This window comes from Drosophila rhopaloa, unplaced genomic scaffold (assembly GCF_018152115.1).
Source record: "Drosophila rhopaloa isolate 14029-0021.01 unplaced genomic scaffold, ASM1815211v1 contig_3, whole genome shotgun sequence".
NCBI classification, from domain to species: Eukaryota; Metazoa; Arthropoda; class Insecta; order Diptera; family Drosophilidae; genus Drosophila; species Drosophila rhopaloa.
The window spans coordinates 16,793,938-16,805,438 of record NW_025335123.1 but is presented as its reverse complement, the minus strand read 5'-3'; the positions used below and the strand labels follow the sequence as shown (position 1 = coordinate 16,805,438).

General features: G+C 41.1%; 1 protein-coding gene across 1 annotated transcript; it reads right to left on the bottom strand.

The window, feature by feature from the left end:
- Nucleotides 1-318: 318 nt before the first annotated feature.
- On the bottom strand, nucleotides 319-3,894 carry LOC108051083 (transcription factor btd). Its single transcript, XM_017133034.2, has 2 exons — nucleotides 2,769-3,894; nucleotides 319-2,030 (listed from the first exon to the last, which is right to left on the bottom strand). The coding sequence occupies exons 1-2, from the start codon at nucleotides 3,485-3,487 to the stop codon at nucleotides 800-802; spliced, it is 1,950 nt and encodes a 649-aa protein (XP_016988523.1). The 5' UTR covers nucleotides 3,488-3,894; the 3' UTR covers nucleotides 319-799.
- Between the last annotated feature and the right edge of the window lie 7,607 nt (nucleotides 3,895-11,501).

The following is an 11,501-nucleotide window of genomic DNA, read 5'->3' as shown; positions in this document are numbered from 1 at the left end:
TTACAGTTTTATAGTGATGGCATTGATGAACATAAGTCTGGGAATGTAGGTACGTATAATGATTGCTTTGGAACAAGTTTCCATTATCCAAATCCCGCCAAAGATCAGCACCCAAAGCAGATCAAGTTCGCCGGAAGTTGGGAAGCTTCCTGGGTCCCTCTTTATGTACAAGAAACCACCCTCGGCCGAGATCAAACAACCCTTAAAGCAAACCGAACCATCAAATTCAGCACAAGGGTGCGTCGGGATCGGAGAATAATAAAAACTGGATTCGCTTTGTTTTCCGATATAATTTTGTTCGTTTTTTTATTGTTAGGATTTTCGTGTGGGGATTTTGTCGCCTTGTTGTTTTTTTTTTTTTTTTTTTTTTTGTTGTATATAATTTATCTTAAAGACAATTAACAATTATTATGGTACACAACTAGATGGTTTCTCTCATTCTATATGGTATGGCTTAAAAGTCGCTATATATTGTATATGTACAGACATGCAAAAAAAAATGCCTTAACTAGGTTGAAAAAAAAATTGGGAAAAAAATTCAAGTTCTAGAGCTAGCTACATGTATAGTTAATATATTAAATGTATATAATATTATATAATGTCTTAGGCGGTAATTGTGGATTTTTTTTTTGTTCGATTTTCACATACATTTTTTTCGTCAACAATAAACACTGAAAAAAAAACACACACTAGATTTTCGTTCTACGCTTGCTTTGTTGCCTTCGGGACTTTTGGGACTTTATGGCATTTTGTTATTTCAACACTAAACAGTAACAATCTGGTATTCAACTTGGTAATCCTAGGCGGTTGCATGTGGATGATAGGCCGCTGCCCAGGCATTGTGATGATGATGCGGATGTGGATGCGGATGCGGATAACCGTAGCTGGCAGTGCCCGCTCCAAATTCAGCCGGATAGCTGGCCGCATACTCGGACTTCATGTGGCAACTGGAGCTGGAGTCCTGGCTGGCCCCGCTGGCCAGTCCGCTCATGGTCAGGCCATATTCCGCCGCCAGTTGGGACTCACTTTGCATGGCCAAGGCGGCATAATGATGCTGGGCCAGTGCCGTGGCGGAAGCGGCTGGAGAGGATGCGCTGCCCGCTGCGGAAAGGGAGACGGCAGCGACAGCCGCCGGTGAGCTGGCGCTGGAGGATGAGGATGAGCTCGCTGAGGTAGTGGCTGGTTGTATGGCACGGCTGCTCCACGGCTCCACATAGCTGCCCATCTGTTGGATCGCCGTTGCCGTCGCCGTCGTCGTCGACGTCGTCTGCTGATGCTGCTGGAAGAGGGGCGGCGGTGGGGGTGGGGGATTGCCAACACCCGATCCACTGGTGGCCGCCTGCTGGTAGAGATTCGCATAGGGCGCATAGTTGACCAGCGGCGCCTCCGGCTGCTCCTGCTTGAACTCCACGGGCGGCGTCAGCGGCTTGGTCGACTTCTTCTCCTTCCTCTCCTGCTTTATCGCCGCCGCAGCCTGCTCCTTGGCCTCCGCCGCCAGAGCCTTCTTGCTCTTCTTGTCCTTGAAGTGCGTCTTCTTGTGCTTGCTGAGGTGGTCGCTGCGCGAGAACTTCTTGGAGCAGATGGGGCAGGCGTAGGGTCGGTAGTTGGTGTGCGTCCGTCCGTGCCGCTGCAGTTCGTCGGATCGGGAGAATCGCTTGCCGCAGGTGAGGCACAAGAAGGGCCGCTCGCCGGTGTGCCACCGCAGGTGGGTCTTCAAGTGCGAGGCCTTACCGTACAGGCGCTCGCAGCCGGGAATGTGGCAGATGTGCTGCTTGCGTCCCCGCTCATCTGGACCCACAATCGGTGGCAGGCCGCTCATCTCGTTCGTGCAATTGGGGCACGTGCAGCGCACGGAGCGCCGCTGCAGTTGCGTCTGGAAGGCAATGTCGTCGAAGTTGAAGCCCGGATAGCTTTGGGAGCTCCATGGCTGGTACAGGCGCTCCTGGTGCGAGAACCAGGCTGCCGAGGAGGACATGCCCACCGCATTGCCGTAGTAATCGGAGGCATATTGGGCATACGGGAATTGACTTCTGGAAGGAGAAAAGAAACGGCAAAAAATACGATTAGTTAACTGATCAGATATACTCGTCAAATATTAGTTAAAATGTACACGCGAACCTACTATTTATTAATAATTATATTGCATTAAATAAAATAAAACCCATTTTGATTGTTTTTTGCAAAGATTTTCATCCCCTATCATTAGCAGCTTAAAATGTTTAATTAATCGTTATAATCACCATCCTATCATTAGATGCTGAAACCTATCATTTGATTGCAAAGATTGCTATAAAGTGATATCAAAGTAAGCAAGACATTTTATACTCTGTTTAAATCAATCTGGATGTTGGCGTGAAAAAAATGCAATAACTTTTACTGTATTCAAATGAATCTATAATTTTCACAGCCCATATTATTTGTATGATAATCATAACTCAATCTTTAAACTAATAGTGTAATCTCTGTAATTCTAAAGATATTTGTAAAATTAAATCTTAAAATCGTATCTTTAAGTTTTTCTGGGTTTTCTTAAAGGAATTTGTTATAGGATAAAATAACTATTATGTATATCTGAGACCCTACTTTTAAGTTTTTCAGCAATGGATCTCATATTAACTTTAAATTTCGATGCTACTAGTGCATTTCTATGATCCTATCTTAAAATTTGAAGTATGACCTGTAGTTTTGATGATATTATATTACTTTAAATTGATGATCCTATGATCCTGTCTTAAAGTTTTTGCAGATTCATTAACTCTGATATTTACCTTGGTGGGCCCAATCCGGAGTAGGCGGTATTCCAGCCGTAGGCGGCACTGGCGACCGCAGCCGCTCCAAGGTCCGCTGCTGCCGCTGCCGCTGCTGCCGCCGCAGCTGCAGCCGAGGCGGCCGAGGAGGGCGAGGAGGCCGATGAGGAAGTGGAGCCCGATCCCGATCCTGATCCCGCCGCTGTGGGTGGCGCCAAGGTCGTGGTGGGCGTCGAGGGACTGGCCGAAATGGAGGCAAACGACTGGGCGGGCGACGGGAAGATGCTGGGCGACACAGAGGCCGATGAGGGAGCCGACTGGATGCTGGAATTTGGCGAGGCGGTGCCCGTGGAGGAGGCCTGCGGATACGGGAGTTCCAGCTTCATTGGTGGCTTGCCGGATCCGGAACCGGAGCCGTACATTGGCGAACTGCCGGAGCTGGAGCCGGAACTAGAGCCGGAGAGGGAGAGGGAGGAGGAGGGGGCGGACAGGAGGGCGGCGGCGCTGAGGAAGTCGTGTTGTTGCTGTTGCTGCTGCTGTTGCGGTTGCTGTTGCTGCGGCAAGTGTTGCTGCATGTGTTGCTGCTGTTGCGACTGCTGCGTTTGCTGGTGCGACAAGTGGAGATGATGTTGCGCCTGATGCATGTGGAGATGATGTTGCTGCTGTTGCGCCTGCTGCGTCTGCTGTGCCTGATGCTGTTGCGCATAGGGATTCAAATAATTGCAGGCCGCATCGATCATGTTGAAAGACTCGGAATAAATGTGATGTGGTGATTTTTTTGGCTGCTGCTTTTGCTGTTTGTTGCTACTGCTACTGCGTTCGTTAGTAATTTTCGCACATTGCTCTCGCACTTATTGATATTGCTCTCGTGTAATTATGGCACGCTTTTCACTTTAGTTTTATAATTATAGTCTTTTGTGGACGCACACGTAATTGCATATGCACGCGGTGAACACGGAAAAAACACAAACAAATTAAAGGCGACCGAAAATTCGCCAATGTATATTCCCTATATATATATATAGATGTGCGTATATATATGGAATCGAAATACGAGCGGGTTTCTCTGCTGCGCTGCTGCTACTTCTTCTGCTGCGTCTTCTCGGTCTGCTGCTGCTGCGCGGGATGTGATACAACCACCGGTAATTATCGTCGATTGTCGACTGAATTCCAAAACGCGGCGAGAGAGTCTAACAACGTACAAAACGAATCACTTGGCTGCGGGCAGCGGCGCGGGCAGAAGGCAGCGACAGAGCAGAGCTAGTGCTGTCTCGCCTACACGCCTGCCTAGCGCGCTTAGCCGCTGCTCTCTCACTCTCTCGCTCTCGGCCAGCCATGGTGGTTGTTTTTGGCCAAAACAGTGCCTTCGGGGCAACTAGCTTGATCTCAGTCGCACTCTATGTTGGGCAATGGGAGCTCCTCTGTTCCACCACCATCCTGCTCTCCTGCTCTCACTTAAGAGTTGCTCTCTCTACCTATTGTTGTTCTTGGTTCTGCTGCCGCAGGCGTTTTGTTTTAATTTCTATGTGTGGGTTTGTGTGTCAAAGCAATTGGGTGAGCATGCCTTTTGTTGTTGTTGTTACCCTTTGGTGTTGTTTTTGCTAGCTGTTGTTGTTGGTGCTCACATTGCTTCTTGTCTTTGTTTTTGTTGTTGTACCTGTGGTCAAACCATAGCTTTAAGCCAAAAGTTTGCTCTATCTTTAATCGGAATCCATTTAGACGAAAATTTGGACTTAACTTTAGGCTCAGATCATACAATTTATCGGATTTAAAGAGTCATAAAAACTAAGACACTATTATATATTTGGTTTCCAATAAACAGAAAATTAATTCCAAGAAAAAAATTGTTTAAAAGACTTAACCAAAAGTCGCAAACAATATTAAAAAACAAACTTTAAATTGTGCTCCATAAATAATAAAAAAGTATCTGCAATATTATAACTATTTTTTTTTAATACAATTTTTCAAAATCATTATAATTTCTTTACAATAATTAAATGAAACAGTTCAAAAGTATATTTTTATATTCTTTATAATTAACACAATGTACATTTCATAATTTAACAATACTTACCCATTTTTCCCTTTCAATTTAGATGACCATAAATTACTCGACTTTAAACACATTTCTAGTACCTTCATTATAAACACGAATATCTGCTTAAATTCCCATTATCCATTATCCCTTAACCCATTTAGCCCCTACCATTTCACGTACTTCAATTGGTTTCGACGAAAGTAAGCAGACAGAAAAAAGCATGGCTCATCATTTTAATTAAATTAAAATTTCTGTTTAATGGCATTTAATTTTTCATTTTTCTCTCGAGAACCCCGAAGAAGAAGAAGAAGGGGAAGCGGGCATAATTCAAATATCAATACAATAACAATAAAAACTAATAAATTTGTGGTCGCGGCCCAATGAAATAACTGTATTTAAAGGGGCGTTGACCAAACACCACCACAAAAGAGAGAGATAGCAGCTCTCTCTTTCGCTTTCTCGCTCTCACAAGGCACATGTGTGTGTGTGTGTGTCGCATATTAATCACAATTGTTGTTATTGTTTTCGCTCCCTTTTTATTATGCGGCGTCTTTTTTATTACGCATACGCAACGTGGGCCCGGGCCACAAATTTTACGATTTGCTGCTGCTGTGAAAAGATAATGATGACTCCCAAAACGAAACGAGCCCTCTGAAAGGCATTTCGACTTGCCAATTACCCTCTGATATTTCGCGGGTAAATAAATTAAGGGGTTATTTACATAATTCGTACTTCAAAGATAATGTGATTACTATGAAAGTTAATATCCACTTACCCATATATTGTGTCTTTTCGAGCATTATTTATATGTGAAAAAAATAAAAGATTATCCTTCTCAAAACTAATATAAATCTCTTACATTTAATTCGATATTTTCGTAAATTTTTATACAATTTAAAGATAATCTAAAAAATCATTTAAATTCCTTAATCTTTTTTTTTGAAATTTAAAATATAAGGATAATATAATCAGTATTAATCAGAATTATGGTTGATTCTCGAGACAATAATTTATAATTTTACCAATCGCTACTTCTTATTTAGGGAAGCATAATATCCCAAGCCCTATATACCCAACTTGATCTTTAGTGGGTAGTCGACTGGGACTTCTGGGCAACATGTAATGAAACGGAAGATACAATTATATTGAGGCAACCAGGGCAACAACAAGGAGTCTGTCTCGTGCTGGCAGTCTCCTCCTTGCCCCGATTCTTCCTGCCCCGCGGTTCCTCTTTTGGCCCTTTTGGCTACCGAAGATTTATGACAATGCTGAAGTCAACTAGACTTGAAGACCGTCTGCCTGCGCCTGCCCAGCCCCTCCCCCCTTTCCACCCCTGGCCCACCTCCATTTCGGGAATTATATACACCCTGCTTCCTCCTCGAGTCCTTGTCCTTGCTCTTGCTCTTTCTCTTTCTCTTGTTCTTGTTCTTGTCCTTGGGCCACAACGTCGCCGCATAATCAATTAGCAAAAAGTCGGCAGCAACAGCAACGAAAGTTCCTACTATCCCTATCTACCCGCCGCCCACCAGTGATCACGCCCACTTTTTTGTACCACTAGGTCAAATGGAGTTGGAAAATTGCTTTGGAGTTTTGGGAGCGGGAAAAGGCGATAATTTCCATAAGCCAAACATGGTTTTTTAGTTGGGAATAAAAAGTTACAGACTTATTGAACTTAGCAACCACTTTTAAAGAGTTTTAGTGGAAAATTACCTAGAAAATTAAAAATATGATACGATATATTATATGCAATGATATTAAATCTAAAGTGTTTTATAAGTAAAGTAATCCTTCAAGTATATTTCAAACTAAACCTCTTAATCATTTAAGATCGCAACAAAATCGGAAGAGGTGATCTGAAAATCTCCTGAAAATCTGTAAATCTGTCAAAATATTGTGCAAAATGAATCCTAATCTATATTCAGGAAGTGACTCCAGAAATAAGGCCACGATTGAACCCTTCAATCCTCCTCTCAAGCCTACAACAGTCAATCCCACGTCCCCAAAAACCGATCTCAACCATTCCGATCCGAACCGAACCGATCCGTAGCGATAATCAATTGATTAGCCGCGACGAGCCCACCAAACAAGGCGGAGATCAGCGATTTCAGGTAGAGATCGCGGGATGACTAATCTGGGGTTAAGCTGGAAAAGTTTTGACTTCGTCGCATCAAAGCTCCTCATCCGCGGGATTTCTCGCTGGATCGACTTTAATCCGGAAAGCAGAAACAGAATCCGTCAGGATAACCCCGTTCTGTTTTGCTACCTAGCCCCCGACTCGGTTACGCCTGAATCGTAATTATTGATTCTCGATCCTGATCGCTGTCCTTTTGAAGATTAATGCGACATCTTCTGGTCTTCTACACGCAGAAAAACAAAGGACTTTGTGTATGTTTAATATTTTATATTTATATTAAGGATATATTTCCTACTTTTTGAGGCTATACTTTCTAACTAACTTAATTCTAACTTGGCTTGATCAGTATGTCATAAAATAAGTTGTGTTGAAAAACAAATAATCAAATTAAATATTTTGTAGTTCAACAATATTAAATTGTTCCCCAAAATGTATAGACTATCTATTTGCAACCCAAAATGAAATCGAACTCTGATCATTGCGGTCACAACTGTTAATTGCAGTTGGTTAATAAAACAAACCAGCTAAGTGCAATATTATTGACTAATTTATGTGCCCATAATTCTGACACGAATTCCAGAAGCCACTCCAATTTTTTTGGAGTGCAGCTATATGGCCCGGCCATCGGTTTTTGGTGGTCTCGGATTAAACCGCACCCTTTGGGTTGGTGGGCGAGTGGGTGGCTGTGCGGGGTGCCATAAATGCATAATCCACGTTTTACGATCGCTTAGCAGGAAAAGTCAAGGGATCGTCTGCGATAATCCGAGCGAGAGGCCAGATATCGTGGTGGCCAGGTAGTGCGAACGAAACTTCAATTGAAATTTTCGGGTGCGCAGGACTTGCGAACCCATAATCCTTTACCCTGCGAAAAAGGACCGCAAACCTTAACCCGTTATGCAGATTTGTGTTAATTGGATTTATGGGGATTTTCGCATCTAAATCCTTTCACTGTCTGCAAATATTTTGGCCTCTCTAGCGTCTTCGCCCCGTTCTTCGGCGGAGATTAGATTAATCTCCAGGGTTTTTTCGCCAATTGACTTTGTATCTCGTTCCTTGTTTCTGAACATCTACCTATCGCTAACTATCTTTGACTTCTGCACAATCTCTGACTTTCGCCAAAGTTGATCTGGGATTCATTTTTGTCTTATTATTTATTAAATTTGTCATTTTACTAATTGCTTTTTTGAACATTTTAGGATTTTGTAGGACTTCTAGACTTTTAGGAACCACATTAAGATTGTTCAATTATATAACCCAAATAACTAAATTATCATGAAATATTTTTTTTAATTATAAATGAATTTGAAGTCAAGGAATACTTATTTAACCTTTTCTATTTGAGTGAAGAAAATTTAATAATTTGTAAAAATACGTTGTTTTACTTCAGATGCTATGTTAAAGTACAAAGTACAATGCACAAATGCATTTCGTTCTGCTCTTTTCTATTTTGGCTGAGATATGTCATTCCCAAAAGTATGAAAACTATATGAAGTGGATTTTTTAGAGCTAATCCTGCTGCTGCTGAATTTTGCCGTCATTATCCACGAGATGCAACAGATGGCGAAGGAATTCATCTGAGCAGATCCAGGCAACGCCCCCATTTTCTTCACCCCTTCCTCCAAATATATCCATATATAGTGCATACACGATTTGCCCAACTTGCACGGCTGTTTGACGACAGATTGCGCAATCCGCAGGCCTCATCGCAAGGTCGTGCCACGCCCTTTTTGACCTTTTCGGGGGCGCACTTGTGGCCATCTCTCGGGATCGGATCGGAATCGGAATCGGGATCTTCGGACTTCCACGGAATTCTCTAATCAAGCGGCAACGATGCAAAAAACACACACAGCCGATCACAAAAAGAAAAACAATAGCAGCAAACAATAAATTTTAATTTCAATAATAAATATAACCCAACCAAGTGTGTGTGTGTTTTTTCTGGGCTGTTCTTTTATGACGAAGCGTGTGTCGCTGAGGGAGGGGGGTCCCGAGGGGCAGGGGGCGGGGGAACCGCGAACAAGATATTAGAGATCTCCTCGGGGACCGTTTTGCACTAAAAATGTCAACAGCATCAATTTACAGCCCCTAAATAGGGGTAGAAAGAGAAGGAGCGAAGAAAGAGTGCCGAAACAAGGGGATTCTAACACTTCCCGGGAAATCACTTGGCCGAGCTCAAATCTCTAGATGTCCGAACTCGAGGCACTTGTTGGTACACTCAAATAAAAATATAGTTATATAGTTGTCCCGACATTGTCATGTGGAAAGTTCTATAAACCAAATGTTCACTAATTTCATTAATAAATAAATTATATATAATCTTTAAAACCCATTTTAAAACACATGCATTTAATATTATTTATTCAAATGTATGATTTTATAAATATTAATTTAATAATAAATAAACAGTGTTCATAATGTTTATAATTTATTTAAACTTATTTAATTCTTAAATATAAAAAGTATAAATTATGATTTTAAAACATGGTCTAAAGTTTTAATAAATTAAAAACATCTAAATTATTGCGGAGCCTTATTTTCTTTTTTTGATTTGCATTAAATAATTTCTTAAAGAAAACTTCAAATTATGGGAAAGAAAATAGTTGCTTTTTCAGTTTTGATTAAAAATGTGTCAAACAGCTTCTGTAAATATTTCTCGCGGTGTATTGAGAACAGGAGCTGCCCAGAGAGAACCGGAGAAGAGAAGAAGCCGCCGGGCAGCCGCTCAAATGGGGTGTCGAAATGATCATCAGTTGAGGGCGCCCCGCGGCGGTCCGCTCCTCTGATCTTCGCACCGCACGCCCCGCTGAGCCCCTTCCACGGGCAAAAAAAAAAAAACAGAAAAGGATCCTCGACCCCGAAACAGGACTCCTTGGCCCCTGAAACAGTGGCAACTGAGGAAAAGCCATGGGCCATGGGAAAAATCGATGTGATTTCGCTGTGTGTTTGCGAAATGCAGGCGACAAAGGTGCCAGGACAAAGGACAACTAATTGGTCCGATTCCAAATTGCGAGTCGCTGTTCTTTTGAGCCCTTAGAACCTGCCGCTGCTCCTTTGTCCTGGCCCGAGGCTTTTTGTTTCAGTCGGTGGCACAACAGGTTCAAAGGGAAAACGACCTGTGCAAGAGGAAATCAAAAATATTTATTTATTATTCTCCAGTAAACGAAGACTGTAACCGGATTTTGAATTTTACTCATTACACTATATGTACAACAAATAAAAATATATATTTATATAACCGAAAATTCAAAATACATATATTTTTTATTCTGTGATTGATGGAGTCTCTAACCGAATTTTTAATTTTACTTAAAATTGGATTTGCAAAAACGATTTTTTGGGAATCAAACTACAAGCTGTTAGAGGTACCACTTCGTAATCGGATTTCTGTGAAAAAAATGTTGGACTTAAAAGGGCAAGCTTTGGTCACTTTTCTGAAAATGACGAAAAATCGGACCAAAAATAAATACTAAATCAAAAACACAGATGTTTAGAGAATTAAACCACAATTATTTTGAGGTAAGCCACTTTGAAATCGGATGTCTGTAGGAAAAGTTATGAGCATAGAAGTGCAGTTTTTTGGCACTTTTCTGCAAGCCCATTTTTCGAAAATTTGGAAGGGGGTTTCATCATTGAAAATGACGAAAAATCGACCAAAAAAAAAATTAAAGTAAAGACACAGTTTTTTAGAGAATTAAACCACGATCATTTTGAGGTATGCCACTTTGAAAACGGATGTCTGTAAGAAAAGTTATGAGCATAGAAGTGCAGTTTTTTGGAACTTTTCCGCAAACCCATTTTTTGAAAGTTTCGAAAAAAATTAAAGTGGGGACGCAGAATTTTATAGAATTAAACCACGATCATTTTGAAGTATGCAACTTTGAAATCGGATGTCTGTAAGAAAAGTTATGAGTTTAGAAGTGCTGATTTTAGGCACTTTTCCGCAAACCCACTTTTCGAAAGTTTGGAAAGGTAACATCATTAAAAATGACGAAATATCGACCCAAAAAAAAAAATTTAACTAAAAACACAGATTTTTAGGGAATCAAACTACAATCATTTTGAAGTATGCCACTCTGAAATCGGATGTCTGTAAGAAAAGTTATGAGCCTAGAAGACTTGATTTTGGACACTTTTCTGCAAGCCCATTTTTCGGAAATTTGGAAATAACGAAAAATCGACCCAAAAATAAAAAATAAAATAAAAACACAAATTTTTAGAGAATTAAGCCACAATTATTTAGAGGTATGCCGTTTTGAAATCGGATGTCTGTACGAAAAGTTATGGGCTTAGAGGTGTAGGTTTTTGGTCAATTTTCGGCAAGGCCAGTTTTCGAAAATTTAGACTATTGTTTCATTTCTTATCTTTAAATGAAAAATGTATATTTTTTAAAAGCATTTTGTTATGATTCTTAAGCTTTGTAAATATAAGAATGTATTTTAAGTTATTTGAATTCCCTAAGGCGACACCTACCGACAATATGTATTTAAGATTCCAATTTTGGTCACGTTAATTTTATTAAAAGCCGATGAGGGGCGCCACTTTTTAACATTTACATGAGTCAAATTAATTTTTACACTGACAG